The sequence below is a fragment of the Candoia aspera genome, chromosome 7 (genome assembly GCF_035149785.1).
Source record: "Candoia aspera isolate rCanAsp1 chromosome 7, rCanAsp1.hap2, whole genome shotgun sequence".
In the NCBI taxonomy this organism is placed as follows: domain Eukaryota; kingdom Metazoa; phylum Chordata; class Lepidosauria; order Squamata; family Boidae; genus Candoia; species Candoia aspera.
This window is the reverse complement of record NC_086159.1, coordinates 67,399,026-67,420,449: the sequence shown is the minus strand read 5'-3', so window position 1 is coordinate 67,420,449 and position 21,424 is coordinate 67,399,026. Positions and strand designations below refer to the sequence as shown.

The 21,424-nt window shown below is 36.8% G+C and overlaps 1 protein-coding gene across 7 annotated transcripts in view; it reads left to right on the top strand.

Annotated features, from left to right (window-relative positions):
- Positions 1–21,424, top strand: part of KIF21A (kinesin family member 21A) — a 95,949-nt gene that overhangs the window by 27,829 nt on the left and 46,696 nt on the right. For all 7 annotated transcript variants that reach the window (XM_063307974.1, XM_063307970.1, XM_063307972.1 and 4 more), the window contains exons 2-11: positions 535–757; positions 1,791–1,973; positions 4,549–4,698; positions 6,197–6,331; positions 9,965–10,132; positions 12,432–12,547; positions 14,000–14,195; positions 16,495–16,684; positions 18,414–18,477; positions 19,006–19,209. In XM_063307974.1, the coding sequence (XP_063164044.1) occupies positions 535–757; positions 1,791–1,973; positions 4,549–4,698; positions 6,197–6,331; positions 9,965–10,132; positions 12,432–12,547; positions 14,000–14,195; positions 16,495–16,684; positions 18,414–18,477; positions 19,006–19,209 (1,629 nt within the window). The remainder of the gene's footprint in view (positions 1–534; positions 758–1,790; positions 1,974–4,548; positions 4,699–6,196; positions 6,332–9,964; positions 10,133–12,431; positions 12,548–13,999; positions 14,196–16,494; positions 16,685–18,413; positions 18,478–19,005; positions 19,210–21,424) is intronic.

The following is a 21,424-nucleotide window of genomic DNA, read 5'->3' as shown; positions in this document are numbered from 1 at the left end:
AATTAAACTACTATTAGCAATTCAAAATCTCTCAAGACAAGCTTATTTCATTATAGATTTCTTACAATATGGCAGAATGCATCTGTTCCAGGATTAGTGACCTTGGATACTGTATTTTGGTAAACCAGTGGAGAGTCACTTTAAACAATGCTTCTTAATTCAGAATCAGATCCCACTGAATTCAGTAGAATATACTCCCGGAGAAATGTAATAAGGTATTAGCTCCAGCATGTTGAAAGGAAAATAAGAGTGTTGGAAACTTGAATGCACTTCTGTAAGGTTGCAGAAGGATAGCTGACTTTGGTTTTGATATCTTCTGGTTTCCCTGGATCAGTCCAAATAAGTTTCTAAAAAGCAACGATGATCAATATTAAGCATGGGTGAGTCTTACTTGCTGCAAAGAAGCAGTGAATATTTATGCTTTTCCTACCAAGTCTAACATTTTAACTTGTTGGCAAGCTGTTGTAAAAGGGCTTTCTTCCATGCCTTAAAGCAAATATCTTTTTTGTTTTTGCCTTTCCTCTCAAAAAACAGAATCAGACCTCAGTTAGCCAAAGAGAAGATTGAAGGATGCCATATCTGCACATCAGTCACACCTGGTGAACCTCAGGTGTTCCTAGGAAAAGATAAGGCCTTCACTTTTGATTATGTGTTTGATATTGAATCCCAGCAAGAGGAAATCTACTTACAATGCATAGAAAAATTGATTGAAGGCTGCCTTGAAGGATATAATGCTACTGTATTTGCTTATGGTCAGGTAAGTATTGTGCATCTTTTCTGATGAATTCTTTTAAAAGGGAAAATTTGGGTTCATTCAAACACAGATTCAGAATTTGCTAGAGGTAAGAATAATAGATTTCATCATGTAAGAAATTAACAAGGCCTCTATAAATATACATGGATAATTAAATAGTAATGCACCAGTGAGCAGGATTGAGGCAGTTATTTTGAAAGAGATCTACCCAACTATGCAAGCTCCTCTGCTTGAATTAGAATGGTTCCAATCTGATATGTTCACAATCTACTTTTTTGTAGATCCTCCTGAGGATAGATTTGACCTCACCTTTTGCCTTCCATTTTTTTCCTCCATATAAAAATACTTCACTCTGAGGGAGGAAGTTGCAGAAAGAAGGCTCCAATAAAGACTTGAGAACATATTACTTCTAGTGGCCAATTACATTTTTGATGTCTATTCCTTCTGGGAATTATAGGACTTTATAAAAGATTTTTTCAACCTTGCTTGAAATTGAGCTTGATAAACTTCAACCAGATAGTCAAGTTTAGTGATCTTCTCCATAAGTTTCAGTTATAGGGAGTGGATTCTGCAGCCAATTAGTCTGAAGTCAGTTGTCACTGGCAAAGACGCTTTGTGGCTATCAACAAGTGAATTCTGCTTTATCTAATAGTGTTACAATTTATCCAGCCTTTCCTAATCATGTATATCTAGATGCCTTTGTCTTATTATTTCTATTGTTCCTGAATTTTGAATGCTGGTAATGATGGAGTTATAGTCTAATATCAACAGGGAAAACAAGACTGGGAAAGGCTGAACTCACATCTGTCATTTTTTTGCTCTTGGGAAATCCATAGCTATTTAGTCTGTATTTCTGATATCTTAAAAAAAAAAAAAAGTGTCTCAAAGTTCACACATTTAGAAAATATATCAGTTGTAAGTTGCTATAGTAAAACTTTTTTTAAAAACAGAATTTTTAATAGCATTTATGTTCTTTGATATTGAACACAATTACATTTTCGTTGCATGATTGTGATGTTTAGTCTTTTCAATTTAGACAGGAGCTGGTAAAACCTATACAATGGGCACTGGATTTGATGTTAATATAATGGAAGAAGAGCAGGGTATTATACCACGAGCTGTAAAACATCTGTACAAATGTATTGAAGAAAAAAAGCATGCAGCTATGAAACAAGGGCTTCCTCCTCCAGAATTTAAAGTGAATGCTCAGTTCTTAGAGGTAAGCCTTTGTACTACTGTGGATATTTGGGTACTTGCTTATTGTGTTCAATTGTAAAGTAAATATTTGCTTTGTAATCGTTATCTCAGAGCTCCCTGTTGCCTTGAGTGTGAGGAAATAAATTAGACTAATATTTTTATTTGTTTTAGTTGGGGAAATAGGAAGAACATTGAAATTTTAGTTCATATGGGAAACCTCTGCATCATGGAACATTCTAAAATTATACTCTTGAAAACACAAGCTATGCAGAATCCAAACTTCCCATTCCGATAAAGCACAGAATATTAGTAAAGCATAAAAAGCCAAGAAAATGTTTTCTAGTAATAAGATGTCCCCTCTGTCTTTATACGCCAAAAAAATAGAATGCCGATGGTGAGATTTGTTCGGTCTTGCACATGTACAATTTTTAAGGGAGTTTCCTTTTTAAATGCTTCTAAATATAGGGTTCAGAATTGATACGCAGAATGTTCAAATTACAGTTGCCTAAACTTATATAGCTTCTGACATAGGATTCTTACTGGGGTTTTTTTTCTTTTGGTCAAAGTAGTAATTGGATTTGAGAGAGAGAGAGAGAAAGAGAACACACAAGCATATATTTTGCTCTTGAGAAGAAAACACATAGAGAACTTTAATGCAGTACCTGTGGTTAAGATTGAGAAGTACATGTCAGTCTAATTGAATAATAGTTGGGTAAGTTAGTGCATGAGAGCCAGTTTGGTGTAGTGGTCAAGGCATCAGGCTAGTAACCGGCAGTCAGTGAGTTCTTGTCCTGCCTTAGGCACAAAACCAGTTGGGTGACCTTGGGCCAGTCACTCTCTCTCAGCCCTAGGAAGGAAGCAATAGCAAATTACTTCTGAAATCTTGCTAAGAAGACTGCACGGACTAAGTCCAGGCAGTCGCTGAGAATTGGACACAATTGAACGGATTAAAAAAAAAAGTTAGTGCATACCTGATGCTCTTAACTGAAAGCATTGGATTGAAGCTTTCTGGCTAATATTTTTCTAGGGAAATGCAAATGCGCAGTTTAATGGATAGGCCTTTTGACTCTGATTTTGGTTTATAAATGCTTTGAGACTTAAATTGTTGCTACATATTTTGTAGAAAAACTGGTTATAATTATATAGGCTATAAGCAAAATAAAAACATTTTATTGCATTCCCTTTAGATTTTTAAATAGATTTGCAGTTTGTAATTGAAAAATTGTTTTTAATTATTAGAATAGTGTCTGGAATGTATAAATAACATTTGGAAATATTTAAAATCATAGAAAAAATAGGCTGTACATCCTTAAATGTTTTTAGAAAAATAAAATTCCATTCATTTTCAGCATCATGAAATTAACAGAAAGACTAAAAATAAGTGAGATTTTTAAATAAAAATGATGGTGCAGAAAACTATACTAAACAAAAATACATTAAATTCATACCACTAAATAAACAGATTGGCAAATATAGCTGCTAATTTTATATGACATCATGGATGATGTGAACAAAGAGAAAGTCCTATCATAGATTAGATTATTTTCTTTTACGGATAGATGAATAATGTCTAATCTGCCAACCCCGGCAGGTTTTTTGTTTGTTTGTTTTTTCTTAGTGGTTTTCTGATTTTATTACTTCCTCTAAACAGCAGTGACTATTCTTAAATCCACAGTAAAAAGATTGATTGTTTATTACAATATTGAACCTAAAACTTAAAAAATAAAAACGAACAGTTTCAAAATAAAAATGATATTCCCAGTCTCCAAAAGGCTAGAAGAAAACTGCATTAAATTGAACTTCTGAGAATAGTCGGGTATAAATATTTGCTCAGTGCATGAAACTAATAATGGAAATTATTCCTGCCTCATTTCCGACAGGTGTTGAACAGAATTTGTAACCTTGGGCTAATATCTGGGAAAAAATACATCTAGGTGAGGGAGCTGAATAACTTAATTAGAATCTTCTGCCCTCTTACACATAAGCATTTTTATTAATATTTTTATGTCTATCACGAGAGCCAGTTTGGTGTAGTGGTTAAAGGCACCAGGCTAGAAACCAGGAGACCATGAGTTCTAGTCCCGCCTTAGGCACAAACCAGCTGGGAGACCTTGGGCCAGTCATTGTCTCTCAGCCCTAGGAAGGAGGCAATGGCAAATTACTTCTGAAAAACCTTGCCAAGAAAACTGCAGGGACTTGTCCAGGCAGTTGCCAGGAGTCAGCACTGACTCGAAGGCACCACCCCAAGTCCTAATAGTATAGTTTTCCTAGTTTGAAGAGTTATTAGGTTTTTTGTAATCTTGTTGTCTGTCTTCATAGAATAGAAATTAAACAAAAGAAGTGTGAAGGCTGACTTTGATGATTAGATTAGATACAGTGATACAAAAACTCTTGTCTTCGAATTTTCAAAGCTTTTTTCTAAATCCTTCTCAATCTTCTATAACTTTTTTTGGTTTTACTGACATTTTGAATCACTTCAGATTAGATATAAAAAGCAATATCCTTATTAAGCCAACTACATTTTGTTAGTTATATGTTGAATTCTGTTGAACAGCTTTTTACCCTTAATAACATCATTTTGTCCCCTTTTAATTTAGCTTTACAACGAAGAAGTACTTGATCTATTTGATTCAACACGTGATATTGATTCAAAGAACAAAAAGTCGAATATCAAAATCCATGAAGATTCAGCAGGAGGAATATATACAGTGGGGGTCACAACACGGACTGTGAATGCAGAAGCAGAGGTGCCATTGTTCAAAATAACACTTCCTTGAAAACAACCAAGATATTTAATGATTTATATTTCACTTTTTCCTTCCAGGAAATTATTTATTTATTTGATTTTTATGCTGCCTTTATGGGGGGATAAAAACATACCTAATACCTAACATACCTCATACTCCTTCCTTCTCCTAAGGCCGTGCACATGGTTGCTGTCATCATTTTTATCTTTGTGTACTAACTTTAGAGTGAGAAGTTATAATTGGCTTAAGTCACCAAGGGAGCTGCATAATTTTTAGCCCTAGTCCAACACTTTAGTCATTACATTATACTGGTTTGCCCCCCAAAACAGCCTCAGTAATACTGTTTTCTTCAAGTATCTACTCTCATCTGTTTTGGGTATCTTAATTAGCTTTCCCCTACTTTGCTCCAGAATTACTAAATTACAATTGTTGTCATTTCTGCTGCTAGGGAGGAACGCAGAATACAGTAAGATATCATATCATACAGCTTGCTGTGATAGTCTCTTCTGAGCATAATAGAACAGTAGCAGATTTTATCCTTATTTGCTTTAGCTCTTTTCTGGTTCCCTGTTTCTCAGGCTGTTACTGAAGTTATATTAAATATTCAGAGCACAGTTACAGGGAACAGAAGGAAAGGCATTACAAGGGGACATTGTTAGCATGCTTTCTGTCACTGTAACCTAAGGTAGCCTTCTATTCACTGGAAACTGGTCTATTTCTGCACTTCTGAGATTTAACTGAATCCAGTATGTTATGTGATACATCAGGGAAAAAATTTCTCCTTTATATATCCCCGATAGGTAATTATTGTGGGCAGATTGCTGGGAAAGCCTTTGGCCCAGGAGAGATCAGAAAAGTCACCCACCAGGCATTTCTATAAAAATAATTTTATTTACAGAAAGCAAAACATATTTAAAAGCTTCTGCATTTTTACAGGCTCTCAGTGAGAGCAGCTTGACTCTCTACATGCCTACACAGAAGGGAAACTGAAACTAAAACAAGTCCAGGCAAGTTCTTTCCCCCAGGTGCAAAAATTAACATTTGAAAAGGGGACAGTTGAATTCAACCTCTTCACCTGGCCAAAATGATTAGTTACCATAGTAACCTTAATCTGTAGTAGAAAACATTAACAATTATATGGTTCTGTAGATATCTGCTGAGAACATAGGAAAGTTTGCAGTACGTTACTTCTCACTCCGTTGGCACGTACTTTCTGAAAGTTTGGAGTGGGGTGGAAGCAGGTGATTTGGTCACAACAGTTTCTGTAGAAGCCATTTCAAAGAGTTTTCTAAGATTTGCTGAGCAGACTATGGTGGATATCAGTTGTTTGGAAGAATACACATGACATAAAGTATATTTTTTGTTCACAAGGAATCAGAAAAAAATATAAAATAGTGTATTTATGAAACTTCTATATTGCTAAACTTAAATGGTTCTGATGGGTACATATACTTTTAAAAGTGTTAATCAGTTACTCTTTTCCTGCCTGTTTGCACAGATGATGCAATGCTTGAAGCTGGGCGCTTTATCTCGAACTACAGCCAGCACTCAGATGAATGTCCAGAGCTCACGTTCACATGCCATCTTCACGGTCCACTTAAGCCAGACTAGAGTTTGTCCTCCACTTGATGCTGTATGTATCTAAGGGAGTGGAGGGGTCTTTTTTTCATTCTGGGAATATCTTTCCTGTATGCATCCAAAGTTAACAAATAATAGAGCTTGTCCCTCCAGGGTCATTATATGAACTCAGTATACTGGGAATATCTTTCAGCTGTATAAATCCTATAGCATGTTCATTGAGTTCAGAGCCCAGGATGTTGTATTTCTTTGTCCTGTTGGAAGTTGTACATTTAGAATTATTATTATTATTATTATTATTATTATTATTCCTGATAAAAATGTAAAACCATATACAAATAGGGATTCGTTATGTGATGGTGTATTCTAACCAAGCTACACAGAATTTAGCCACAACGCTGGTAGGGCTACCACTGTAGGCAGAAAGTAGGAACTTGGCATATTAAAGGTCTGTTCATCCTGGCAGCTGTTGCTGAAGAGGTAAAATAGGAGAATTTCATATGTCATTATACAGATTACAGCACAGCAGTACATGGGCAAAGGTTTCAAGCTCTTCCAAACCAGAAAGGCAGATTTATTTAGACTAGGGGATTTTGGAGTATCTATTCAAAAGGAGTACTGATGGTAACTCATTATGCTGTGCCTGAAAGAAGCTGAGAGGGGTTAAACGTTTCGCTGCCACTCAGAGTCACACTGAAATCTAGGTTCTGCTGTTATGTGGCATCCTGTTGACCTCCAGTTGGTTCTCCATATTGTTTATCTTATGGAAGGGTGTGTGTCTGGTCTCTTCATAACACAGGTAAGAAGGAACCCATCTGAGAGTCCATAAGATTCTCGCTTCTGTGCATCTGTCCAGTTACTGTAAGAGAATGGTTCTCTGCCAGTACAAGGGGATTTTATTTTATTTTTTTTGGCAATTTACAAATAATTCAGTGATTGCAGAAGGACTGGAAATCAGGTGAAAAGCTCTTGGGGATTTGGCATGCCCATATTAGGTACAATAGGCACAGTGCTTTGTTTATTTAAAATATATTTATATGGCCACCCATATTGTGAGATACACCTCTGGGCAGCTAACTTCAGTAATGAAACACAACAGTAAAAACATATGAAAAGTTAGGCGCTCAATCCAACAACTGTATCCATCCAATTATACAGTTTCCCAGGCTCTAATCTTGCTACTCTGGTGCCTGGGGGAAAAGATAGCTCTTTACAGTTTTCTGGAAATTAGGAGGGCGGAGGCCTGCAGGATCTCAAGGGGAAGGGGGTTCTACAGGGTAGGGGTTGCTGTGGAAAAGGCCTTAGGCCTCCGAAAGTTTGGGGGCCTACAGAAATGTTGTACATTAAAAAAAAATCTGAGAATATGAAAAATTATTGTTAAATCAAAATAAATACAGCGGTGCTTAAAAGATTGTGAACCCTTTTGAATTTTCTAAAACTATATCCATCCAACTATATAATCCCAGGCTTTAATCCCAGGCTCTAATCGTGATCTGTTCTCCACACAAGTCCTAAAACTAGCTACAGAGAACCCAATTAAATGAGTCAAAAGCATTATACTTGTTCATTGGTTTACTGAAGAAAATGATCCAAAGGTACATGTTTGTAAGTGGCAAAAGGTTGTGAAGCTTTGCTTTCAGTAACCGGGCAATAATAACAGCAACTACATTCAAAAGAGTTCACAAACTTTTAAGCACCATTGTATATTATTACTTTTATTGTAAACTGTCCAGAGTCCCTTGTTGGGGGAGATGGGCAGTGATATAAATTTAAATAATAAATAAATATCCTAAAATTAAATACATTTGAGATATCATTACTGCTTTATTATGCACATAGTTGTTCAATCGTTAAGTCGTGTCTGACTCTTCGTGACCCCATGGACCACAGCATGCCAGGCCTTCCTGTCCTCCATTGTTTCCTGGAGTTTACTCAAATTCATGTTCATTGCATCGGTGATGCTATCTAGCCATCTCATCCTCTGCCGTCCCCTTCTCCTTTTGCCTTCAGTCTTTCCTAGCATCAGGTTCTTTTCCAGTGAGTCCTCTCTTCCCATTAAACTGCAACTTATTCTCTACGACTTACTGAAGAATATAGGTCCAGGGAATATTCTGTAACCCTAAGTGTCCAGATTTATTTATTTATTCAATTTTTATATATTTTTATATTTTTACTGGCCTATGAAGATAAATATGCCTAGGGCCTAGAAGGATCTTAATGTGGCCCTGGGATTGGGGACATACGTCTCTGGATTTGAAAAATGATTAATAGTTAAGTAGAAAAGGTTACTGTTATATATCTGTTTGTCTCTAGTCTTGATCTTGATCTGAAAGTGACTCTGCATTCTTTGCTGGCTGATGACACTGCAGTTCCACATCTTCCTAATGTTGGAGCCAGATTGCTTAGCCAGAGGTTTCAGAGATGCTTGACTTGTTCATACTGTTGCTTTTGTTAGTAGATTTAGTAGGTATTTCAAAAATGTAAAAGCCTGCATAATAGAAGTGATGTAACAAATGTACAAAATATGAGTGATTTTCTTCCTGATAAGCTTTTAAAGTTTGTCAGAAAATTAATCTTCTGACTCTCTTGTAACGTTAAGTGTCATTCAAGATCCGTGTGCAAAATGTTGCTGAATGGACTGGAAAAATTTGATTGTATATTTAATTAGGTAATACGTTGTCCAGTTGGCAAATGCTTTCAGAATGGTTTATAGTTGTAAGAGAAAAAGCAGCACCAGCTGGGAACAGGACAATGATAAAGGCAATACCAATTTTTCAAAATAGAAATGGCCAGAGAAATCCTAGACAGTCACATTTGGTTTTAAGGTGAGAAATAAATCAAAAAATGGGAAAAAAATGAAAAAAAATTGTCAAATTTTTGGAAGACTTGAAGGTTATACAAAACAGAAATAAAAGCTTGGATCTCTGGTTGAAGAAGTAATTGGTTCATTTTTCTATTTTGCCACTGGCAAATGCCTGTTTTCTTTTTTCTTTTTAGAAAGAAGCAGGGGGAAACAGCTATAATCTCTATCTCTGTTGATCCGTCTTGCTCCTCTTCCACTTTGTAATGCTGGATGGTCTTAAAAATGCAGCTTAGATCTTTTTCTTGTATAATACTGTGAAAACACTACTAAATAATTACAGGATTTTAAAGAACTGTAACAGTTTCTTAAAAGTTGAGAAAATGATTGCTTTGCAAGGCGCAAAGCTAGGCTGCCAGTGTCAAACCTTTGCTGACTTGTAGCCCATTGGTACCCCAGGAGAAAGACGTTGTTACATCTATTCAGGGAGATGGGAGGGCTTTGATGGATCAGCACTTCAGTAGCTGGATTTAGTAAGAATGCAGGTGGTATAATTGGGTCTGCTCAGAAAGATGTGCTGATGTGGCACTTACAGCCTTTCTGGATATAACGTCGATTTCTCTTTCCTGTCTGGAAGGAAACAAGGCCCGCGTGGGGGTAATTTGAGGTATTCCAAATAGTTCAAGCAGTTTTTCAGCTGCTTTTTGTCTTGCATTCTCTTCAAGGTCATAACAAGGAAGGCGAAGGCAGAAATGTAATGATCTGTGATAAAAATAACGCTTACTTAAGTGATCCCTGTTGGTAATTTGTGCGGAGTGGTTTTAATAGAATCTGGTACGGTTCTTTTCCCCCCCAATATAAGATGCTTTTGTCTCTTGCTTATCGCAGGACAACATGACAGACAACAGAATAATAATGGAGTCATCTGAGCTAAATGAGTTTGAAACTCTTACTGCTAAGTTTCACTTTGTGGATCTGGCAGGATCTGAACGATTAAAACGTACCGGGGCAACTGGAGAGCGAGCAAAAGAAGGCATATCTATCAATTGTGGACTCGTAAGTTTAAATTCCTGTGCTATCTTATCAATAATCACACTCACTCAAGGGGATGCAGAAATCTATAATACAGAGGATGGCCCTTACTCGATACAGAAGCTTGTTGTAACAGAGAAGTGATAGCATATTCTTGAGACATTTTTATTTCAAATTATGCTATAAATGGAGTTCACAATTTTTTTCTGACTCTCCCATGTATACTCAGGGTTAGCAGTATTGTTTTATGTATTCTTTTAAGTGAGTTCGTTAATTTTTTGTAAACTTTATCTAGCCACCTGAAACCAGTCCAATTCTAGGTGGTTTATAGAAATGTGTTAAATGTTAAAAAGAAGATGCAAATAAAAAAAATAAATTATGACTAAAATACAGTACTGAAAATTATAAAAATAAGTGGTGTCATGAAATGTCATTCTCCAAAGTTACACCTGTTCTTACTAGATTAATTCAAGGCAGACTCAGTCTCCTGGTTTCTGGGCCAGCATCTTCCCCACTGCAGCAAACTGGCTTCTTATAGCCTTTAATCATTTTTTTAGAAACCCTTTTGAGGTAGACTGTGAAAATCAGTGAAACTGCAAATTTACTTAGGACTCTTCATATAATTGCTGTATGTGTTACATTGCCACATTCTCAATTTTTGATTTTCTGAGTTGTCTGGCATGACAGCAAGCATGCTGGCCTGAAATGATTCTTAAAAGAGGGTTTTTATGCTTGCAAGCCTGACATTCATTCTAGAGTTCTAAACTAAAAGTGACTTTTGTAAAATTGCCTTGACCAATATTCAGAGAAACCCATTCATGTACAAGAAAACATTGTGCAATTGAAGTTTTATTTTCATGACTCCTCGTGACTTCTACACAGCCCTGATCCCTAACAAATCTAACTGTGACCATCCTGTCTTCCGTTGACCTGAGACTCAGAAGTGGTAGGGAACGCCTTGAGCCAGTTAGTGCTCGCACTCTAGCACACCAAGAGGAGAGCAAAACAATTATTCCTTAGTGCCCCATTCAAAATAATAATAATAATCATCTCCTTACGCCTAACTCCATGTGTAAACAGACACAAGATGAATTGCTAGCAAACCCTCTGATGTATATTATCTAGTCATTAAGAATAAAGTTTCTATGAAGGAGTAACTGCAAAGAAGACAAGCTATCATCCTTCTGTTGTGGTGAAAAATCTCTTGTTTGGTGAAACCTACACTGGCAGTTTTTACAACCAAGGACTTTTCTTAACAGTTCTAATTATGGTTGCAGTGAAGGAGAGGAAGAGTCTAATTCAAAACAATGTCTGCAGACAAGTGTTTCTCAACTGTGGCAACTTCCAGATAGGTGGACTTCAACTCCCAGAGTTCCCCAGCCAACACAGCTGGCTTTGGAATTCTGGGAGTTGAAATCCACCTATCTGAAAGTTGCCACGGTTGAGAAACACTGCTGCAAACAGTGATATGGAATAGGATGCTGAGGGTTGCCTTTCAAGTGGGAAGATGCAAAACCCTTAGTGCCTCTCTCCTCCATACAAAACAGAGAGAAAGGAAAAAATACCCCCCCCCCATTTCACAAGACAGTAGCTGGAAAAAACCCAAGTACCCTGGTGCTTTGCATGCTGGTTGCCCCCCCTTCCAGAAATAAGGGGTAAACAAACAAAACTATTGTAATTCAAGTCTGTTCCTTTTGCCTAGGTGGCTCTACATGTAAGGAATTACAAATAGTCCAGACAGCCCAGATGAGTTTTAAAGTTGCTTTGGAGGACAATAGGTGTTTACGTGATCATACTGCAAAAAACTTGAAGTGGTTTCAGTGAAGGGTCTGGTCCATTTGTCATGCCACCTTTCTCCTTTGAAGGTCTGTAAACAGAATGCAGTGTCAGCTGAAACCAAGGCCCTCGACTGAAGGATGGAAGGCTTCCTGCCCATGAAAAATAGACTGCCTGAAATTTGCAGAGCTTCAGTGTTGTCCATGGAAAGAGATATTTTTCTCGCAGTTTGTGTTACGCAGCTCTTGAGCTACTTGCCCAACACACGATTGGGTGAGAACATAGAGGTCTGGTTCTGGAGCAGTGCAAAGGCCTTGAGAGGAAGGGTTCTAAATAGGCAAGCCATTTTTTAAAAGCTTTTTTTCCTCTGGAAGTGAAAATAACTGCAGTGGAAAAAGAAAAAAACAATTGTGCAAAGCATGTTGCTCTCACACACACATAATTACCATTTCTCTGTATCTGAGCTTTGGCAGTGATGTTTTCATTTGATTGATGCTTGTGTATGTTTGTGAATTTTTTTTCACCAATGAGATTTTTATATTTTCAGCTGGCATTGGGCAACGTAATAAGTGCCCTGGGAGATAAGAGTAAGAAGGTGACTCATGTACCATACAGAGACTCAAAATTAACACGACTATTGCAAGATTCGCTTGGAGGGAATAGGTATGGGCAAGTATTTCATTAAATAAATCATGTTTGAAAGGGAGGATGAAAAAAAACTTTGATTGACTTGCTGTTGCTGTGACTAATAAGGATCAATGGATGGATTTGGTATAACTGCAGTTAAATAACTTTTTTCTACTTTAGTGAAATACAAAACTTTAAATGGCACAATTCTTTTTTACGACCTTGTAAATGATACAGAAGAAATAGCCATTTATTTTTTAAGAAATATAGTGCAAGCAGAAATAAAATGAGAACTGCTTTTAATACTGTACAAATAAATACTTCCTTTAAAAAAAAGGATTGCATCTCCCATTGAGACAAAATAATACGATTAGGTTCAGTTTAAGGTTAAAGTGGCTTTTTTCCTTTGAAGAAGGAAAGGAATCCAGATGAAGAAGGCCACCTAGATTTACTGGATGACTGGATGACTTTCAACATTATTATTTAAGATGGACAAAGGTAGATAATGTGCAGATAACAAATGTCTAATTCCATTATACTAGTAAACTAAAGTAGCACCAGAAAGACATTGAGATTTGTCTGTCTCATTCTCCTTCAACACCTTGTTTTCCATTACTAGTCTCAGGGTTCATCACTTCCTTTTTTCCAGCCCTTGGAATCCCTTCTGACCATTCCCCCTAATTGTATTTGTTTAACATTATAAAAACAAGAGGAAATGTAAGCTGCAAAAATCAAAGGAGCTTGAGGCCTATTGCGGTGACTAAATTCACAAAATGTTATTTTCATGTCTAATTATGGATCATCATTGTCACTCTTAGTAGTCTGCATTTCAGTTGAGATAATTTAATAATTATGGGTTGTCATGTGCAAAATCATCTCACGCTTCTGTTACTTGATTTTAGGATGATAGCATTTCTTCTGCTGCTAGAAGTTTCTTGCAAAGAATATTATCTTTGAAATACCTGAGCAAGTGTAGTACTGAATGATCTAGCTGCCATTGTGTTTTTATGAGTGTCTGTCTGTGGTGTGTGCATCTTGGTTGACTATTCTGTCTTTTTAAAACACTATTTAAAATGCCAATGAATAAAAATTTTCTGGAGAGGGGAAATTATCCAGAAATTCTACACTTTTCAGTCAAAGTGGCCTTTGGCACTCACTCAAATACCTTTTACATTTGTTGAGCAAATGCATTTATGCATTTTGTTTATATATGAAACCTAAATTTAATGGACCAATTGCAGAGAAATTGTGTTTGTGTTATCCCTGATTGTCCATCAAATCTGAGAATATGTTGTTGTGGTAATTTACATTACTTGCATGGTAGCATGGTTACAAAATGATACAGATTTCTGTCAAGATTTAGTCTGTTCTATCAAGGTCTGGTAATCAAGCTTTCATTTATTAATTCTGACAAACAACACTGTTCTTGCTTATTTTAAAAGTTTTTTTTCCCTCAAATGATGAATAGCAATTCTTTCTTACCTGCAGCCAAACAGTCATGATAGCATGCGTAAGCCCTTCCGACAGAGATTTCATGGAAACGCTGAACACTCTAAAGTATGCAAACCGGGCAAGAAATATCAAGAATAAGGTGATGGTTAATCAGGACAGGGCTAGTCAGCAGATCAGTGCTCTGCGAAGTGAGATTACTCGATTGCAGTTGGAACTCATGGAATATAAAACGGTAACATTTGTTGGGATGTTTCCCCCCCCCCTTTTTAAAGCAAATTGATTATCTTTGCTTTAATATAATGTAAATAATTACACTTTGAAATTCCACGTTTGTCCCTTCCTACCTCAAGTGGTACAGTGAGTTGCCTAAAGAGCGGCAGACAGGTATTACATGCTTACCCAGTGCCCGCCAAGGCACTTTTATCTTTGAATCCAAACTTCTGCATAATCCTAATTTATGCATGTTCCTGTCTGTTAAAAGGCCCAAGTTGCAATGAAGGAAAGAAAGTTTACAATACCTACATTCAGAGCTAGCAGAAACAAAAATACAGGTTTTCGTTTAGCGACTGCCTCCTTTAGTGACCATTTGCAGTTATGAGGTGATGAAAAAATAACTTTACAACCAAGTCTTGCATATACTTTATTGTATTTTACTTTTTTAGATTTATTATAAACTGCCCAGAGTCCGTCTCTCGGTGGGAGATGGGCGGTGGCAAAATTTGATTAATAAATGAATGAATGAATGAATGAATGACCTTCACAGGTCTGTAAAGCAAAGAAAAGCTGAAGTAAGTTCCTAAGCACAGTCATAGTTTCACTTAGTGGCCGCTTTGCTTAATGACCAAGTTGCCAATCCCAATTTTCATCGCTAAATGAGGACTACCGGTGTGTTCCAAATTCTTATCATGAGTTTATTGCATGATGTAGTCTGATTCAAACATGATTGCAAGTTTAAGAATTGCTGTGGCTGCAAAACCTCTCATGCAAGCCACAAAAGCTCTCTCACACTTTTTGAAGGCAGTTCTGGGCATCCAACATAGATGCAAACTTAACACATTCCTGATGGTGAAACAGGTACTTTGATAAACATTGCTTTAAAAGACATACTATTTACAAATTGCACAGAGGTAGAGAACCACCAAGATGACATTGGAGAAAGAACATGATGGCGGTTAACAGAACATCAGCTGAGTCTGGGAAGGAAGAAAGTATTAGAAAGATGCATTTTATGACCGCATCACTTAGCGATGGACGTTCTGGTCCGAATTACTGTCATTAAACAAGGACTGCCTATATCGTGTCATGTAAGAGTACTTGAGCAAAACACGATCAGTGAGAAAACAATGGAGATTTCTGTATAATATATACCGAATGAGCTTAAAGAAGAACAGTGCTTTGGAATTTTGTAAGAGTTACAATAGTAACAACTTCTAAGATGACTATTTTATTGATTTTTATACTGTTCTTTTTCATAATGGTACCCAAAGTGATATAGTTGTACATCAATAAAATGCTGTCTTCATAAGGCAATGCAAGCAATAAGAATACAGCAAGTAAAACGAGAGAGCCAGTTTGGTTAAGGCACCGGGCTAGAAACCAGAGATTGAGTTCTAGTCCTGCCTTAGGTACAAAGCCAGCTTGGTGACCTTGGGCCAGTCACACTCTCTCAGCCCTAGGAAGGAGACAATGGCAAACTACTTCTGAAAAACCTTGCCAAGAAAACTGCAGGGACTAGTCCAGGCAGTCACCAGCAGTCAACTCTGACTCAAAGGCACAAAAAAAAAAAAAAAAAGTAAAACAAAGGTAATTTAAAAGGGGCCTAAATGATGATGTGAAGTAGGTGTTGATTTGCAAATGTCCAAGTGAACAAGCACAACTTCAGTTATTGTTTAAATAAAACCATCATGGAGGCAACCTGTATTTCTCTTAGGAGACAGTCCCATAACTAATACTAAAAATCTACAAATTATACTTCTGTATTTGAAAATGATACTTTCTCAAAACACTTCAGGCATGAGATCCTTCAAAGAAGTTCTCTAATGTTATATAACATCAGAAATCTGTAAAAGAGTGTGAAGTTTTCTGACTAGCTTCATAGAAACCACAGTGGAGTTGAGCAGGACTAGGGATATTTAAAGCATATCTCTTTTCTACTTTTTAATTGTAAAATAGAAGACTTCATAGCTATATGAACGGGGCTGCAACTGGGGGGGGGGGCAACTGTGGCAAGTGCCCTGGGCGCCATGCTGGCGGGGCGCCAAAATGAGTGCTGGGGGGCGCCAAAATGAGTGCTGGGGGGGCACCAAAATGGGCGCGGAATCCATGTTTGCCCCGTGTGACACAGACCCTAGTTGCGGCCCTGTGTATGAAGCATATTTTAATTTTCTCTGCATTCCCAAGAAACTATAGTTTGGTGTTCAGAACTAGATAAGATGCTACATTGACAGGTTTCCTGTTTTTCAGAAGAAATCTTGTTAATATTAGCCCTTGGCAAGTTTGAGAAATATGTATGTGTATATATATTTATTTAGGGTAAAAGAATTATTGATGAGGAAGGTGTGGAGAGTATTAATGACATGTTTCATGAAAATGCCATGCTGCAAACAGAGAACAACAATCTGCGGGTCAGGATAAAGGCAATGCAAGAGACTATAGATGCTCTGAGAGCTCGAACCACACAGCTTGCAAGTGATCAGGCCAACCAGGTCCTTGCCAGAGCAGGTAATGTCTACTTTTATTGCTTAAATTGCAATATGAATTAAGGTCTGTAAGAAGTGCTAGTTGTTTGCTAGAAAAAGGAAAATTAGAGCTTAGCTTTCCATGCAGTTAGCAATTATGTGAATGTTGTTTTTAAAGTAAATAGCTAACATGGGATGGAGAGCCAAAACTAGGATTCTGCGGAAGATGGGTGATATTTTATCCTTTACTCCATGGGAGTAGTAGTTCACTTACCTCATCACACAGGTTGAGTATGGCTGATACAGGTACAGAATTACAGCATAGCACCTCTCAGCTTTGCTCTTATATGATCATAATTTAACTGGAGCATTCAGTGGCTAAAAACTCTTAATTCTCCTACATAAAGCCAAGTCTAAGACATTCTTTAATGTGTGATCATTTGTGCTTGGGTTCACAACTGATACCACTAGTTCGCTTCATTTCACAATTTTATCATTCTCACACTAAAGTTACTTAGACCTTAACAAAGCATTTGGACAAACTAGGAATTTTTTCATATATTCAACAAATTCATTCATTCTTATACATGTTCAATAACTCTTATTCAAATGCCTATGTTTTCTTAGCATTTAATTTGCCTTTTGCCATTTTAAATGGATTAATATAAAATATTAACTCTAAACATTAAGTGCATATTTTTTTATCCATCTTGCTTGTCCTGCTGATGAGTCTCAGTCCTGCATTATGTAACTACAGATACATCAATTTTTCATGGCAGAATCTGACAATCAGTGTTTATTAATCAGACAACTGTACAAAATGAGCTGCTATAAGTAAGGTATTAATGCAGAACTACCATCGGTGGTCTTGTATTGATGGCCACATTTAAAAACTTGTCTGCTCAGTTTGATCTAGCAACCTAAGTAGCTAACTAAATGCCATGCCTCAGAATGACCTGTAAATCCTATTAGCAAAGATTGCTGTATTCTTTCCCTAGTTTCTTTGCAAACATAATGGAATATGTTTAAAAGAAATTTCCAGTATTTCAGATAAAGCATGCCACTGAAAAGGTTCTTCCATATTTTGACATTCTTAGGAAATTCTGATAAGTCCCATTTCCAGACTTTGGAAAATTCAAAGTGAAAACAGTGGCAAATAGGAATGAGTGGACATGTCTAACAATTCTACCTATTACCTTGAGATCTTTATAAATCTTGCTTAGTATCAGATCAAGGTAAAAAGAGTGAGGTTTTTTTAAGTAGAGCATTCTTTGAAGAAATGACTTGACTTGGGCCAAAAAATGAGCATAGTCAAAAAGCTTGGATCATATGCCAAACTTATGCTTGAAACTTATTGAAAGACAAATAAATGCCAAGGATCTGCATTGGGATTCTGGGAAAGAACTGAGAAAGGAGTAATTAAAGAATGGCTTTAGAACAGGGACAAACTTTGGTTAAGTGTGTTTCATATTTAGCCCCATTTCTTAATTTGAGAAGATTAAAACTTAAAATTTCTCATAATTGATGGTTATCTAGTTATTCTTGGAGTAAATTATAAATCCATTCAGTAGCCTTTCCAATGCGTGTCTGTATGGGCGTGTGTAGAAAATATATTCTCATTCACCCCTCAGGTATTTCATCTGTATTATCATGAACCCTTCAGACTGGTTTATTTAAATGTTGTGATACCTTGTGCGAGTCCAGTACCTTTAAAAATATGTACTTTGTGTCCATTTAACACCCAACTTAGAATTTTGTTCTTCTTCTTACAGGAGAGGGTAATGAAGTAATCAGTAATATGATTCATAACTATATCAAGGAAATTGAGGATCTCAGGTAGTACTCTGATATTGTTATAATTTTGGCTTGGTTATATATGCTTAGAATCTAGAAGATTGTAGCTAAATTTTTATTTTTGAGACAGTATCCTCAATGCACTCCAGGTGCCAGATGACAAATTCCAAATTACACAGCCAGCGTGGTTTCTTCCACATCTGGAGGGCATGAAGTTGGGAAAAACCAACCTTATTTTCCCATCCTGATGAGCAAAAAATCTTAAAAACACATTAGTGCTGGCTGTGTACATACTGGCCTGTCCCTATTTTTTTTTTTAAACAGTGCAGAAGAATTTGGTATGAAAGAGACAACTGTGTGCGTTGTTAAAAATTCTGTTTTATGATGAACATATTATGTGACTCTTGTTTGCCTGTCTTCATATTCATGCAATTCTAGGACCCACTTTTTGCAAATACATTTATGTGAAATAATTGCTTAGAATTTTGAATATGCTGTTCTGTTCTTGTTAGTTTTATATTTGACGTTTTCTTCTGCTGCTTTGTTTTCTGTATACATTTCTTTCTCAAGAGCAAAACTACTGGAAAGCGAAGCAGTGAATGAAAACCTTCGGCGCAATTTGTCAAGAGCTTCAACCAGGTCAACATACTTTGGTGGGCCCTCAGCATTTTCTGCCTCAATGCTTCCCTCGGATAAGGAGACAATTGAAATCCTGGATATAGCTAAAAAAGACTTAGAAAAACTGAAGAAAAAGGAAAAGAAGAAGAAAAAGAGGTAGCAGTTAAACTTTGCATTTGCACAGAGTGTTCTCTTAACTAGAAAGCTGATATGTTTTATTGGGCAATTGTCTGTATGGATCCTGCCATCCACCTTGCAAACAAGCAAGTGATTTGCTTTACTATCAGTGATACAGTGAGTCTTGTGCACATTTCTTATTTATCAGACAATTGTGAACAACATTCTTGAAGCTACATTTAAGTCAGGACAGCTGCTTTGAATTTAAGTTGGAAGATAAAATACATTAACACTGCCTAGGCTTAATTTGCACAGGATGCTAGGCTCAAGTATGATTACCTAGTTTGTGGTGAAGTGCATCATGGGAACCCATCCAGTGTGGCTAGTTTATGGTTCAGTCCTGTGAACCCAGACAGTTGGGCTACTTCAGTTAACAGTGGTTAAGTACACCATGGAGTAATGTGTCATGTGCAACCACAGCTATAATTTACAAGATGATTTTGGTAGTTATTAGAGTTTCCTTTGATGCTGAGAGTGGCATATTTTGATTTTTTTCATATTCAGCTTATGCCTGCCTTGCTGTATCACTTCATTTCATATTATTTTGAGTTTGTATTATTTTTCCATTCCATTCAATACCATCTTAAAAAATATATTGAATTAATATATAATCAAGGATCCAAGAGGAATTATACGTAATACCTCTTCTTCAAGAGTATGTTATTTTTTTGTAAACTGAGAGCCATGCTTAGCTTTTGAATAGTGTTTAAGGGGCTGCTTTTTGCAAAAGGGGGCCCAGGGCAAACACTAAACTTGATTTCATTTCATTTACACTCATAGTTAATTAAAGGTGACTAGGACTTTCTCTGGATTTTCAGGATTTGATGGAAGCTCAACCCAAAACACCATTTCAGTTTTTTTCCTTTTTATTCAAACAACCAGACATGTTAACAAGAGTTAGTAAGGTTATCTGTAGAGATGCTGAGGTCTGTCACCACCTTCTCTCCATTTTGAATCACAGCAGAATAATGGGTTTTTTTTTTTGCTGATTAATATTTTGTAGCCTAAGTGTTTTCTACCTATATATGTATGCACTCTATAATGTTAGCTTAATGCATATATGCATTGCTCTATATCTAGATTCGATCTACTTCCTAATTTAGAGTTTTAAAAGTGCTTGCAAATATTGATGGCAATTTTCCTTCTGTCAGTCAGGCTGGTGCCTGACTTATCTCTGGGTAGATAAAACCTTTAATCTTCCATCCTCTTCATTCCCTGGGGAATCATCTGCACAGTGTAGACTACATCCCTTGATTCATCATCCTCTTTGAATCTTCAGAACCCTTCTCTGGACCATGCCCCAAAATTCTTCAGCAATCTCCTCCAGATTTGCCCTCAAACTGACAAACCTTCAGTAGAGTAAGCAGTGCCCAATCCAACTCAGGTTTATCAGCTCACACCATTATTTATTAAAACCATAAGTCTTCAGTAGTCAAAGCTGTCTAGAACAATCTTTGATCCCAACCATTACACCTCTGACACAACTCTCTCCCAATTCTCATTCCCATAGTTCCTCTGGTAATTTAAGACTGCCTCCAGTGCCATCCCAGCATCTGCAGCTATCCCTTCTTCTCTCCTATGGGGAACACTTCCTGTGAGAAACTAAAGTGTGCTTCACTTCCAGCTTCTCCTTATCAACAAAACAAGCCCAAAGCATTTGTTTGGGATTCTGCATGGATATGCAGATAGCCAAAAGGAAGCCATAGCTGAATGCAGCTGTAATAATAACTTAATAGGATTACCATCCAGCACTGTTATATAAAACCAGCTGTTTCCAAAAGGGGATATTCTGTTCTTTTACCACACTATGCAGTCTGGTTGTTCTGAGGGATGTCTTGTATTTCCTGGAATGTTTAGTTTTGTGCATCCCTACTGTCCAATTATATATTTAATATTCCCAATTTTGATAGCAAGTTTTGGACAATTCTGGAGGACGCATCCAAGGGCATATGGTGCTTTAGGGTCTCAGTTATTTTTCCTCTGTTCTTATATGTAGATGGTCATCCTTGCTTTTCCAGTAAATGTAATTTTCATTGTGCTTGACTTTGCACAAGAACCTTACAATTATGTAATTGAAAAATCATAGTTTTCATTTGGTACTTTAGCAAAGGTTTCCTTCTTAATGTAATGAAAGGGAGAGAGGTTGCAGCTTGCAATCAATTTCCCTGTAACTGAGTTCAAATCACTTCCTGCT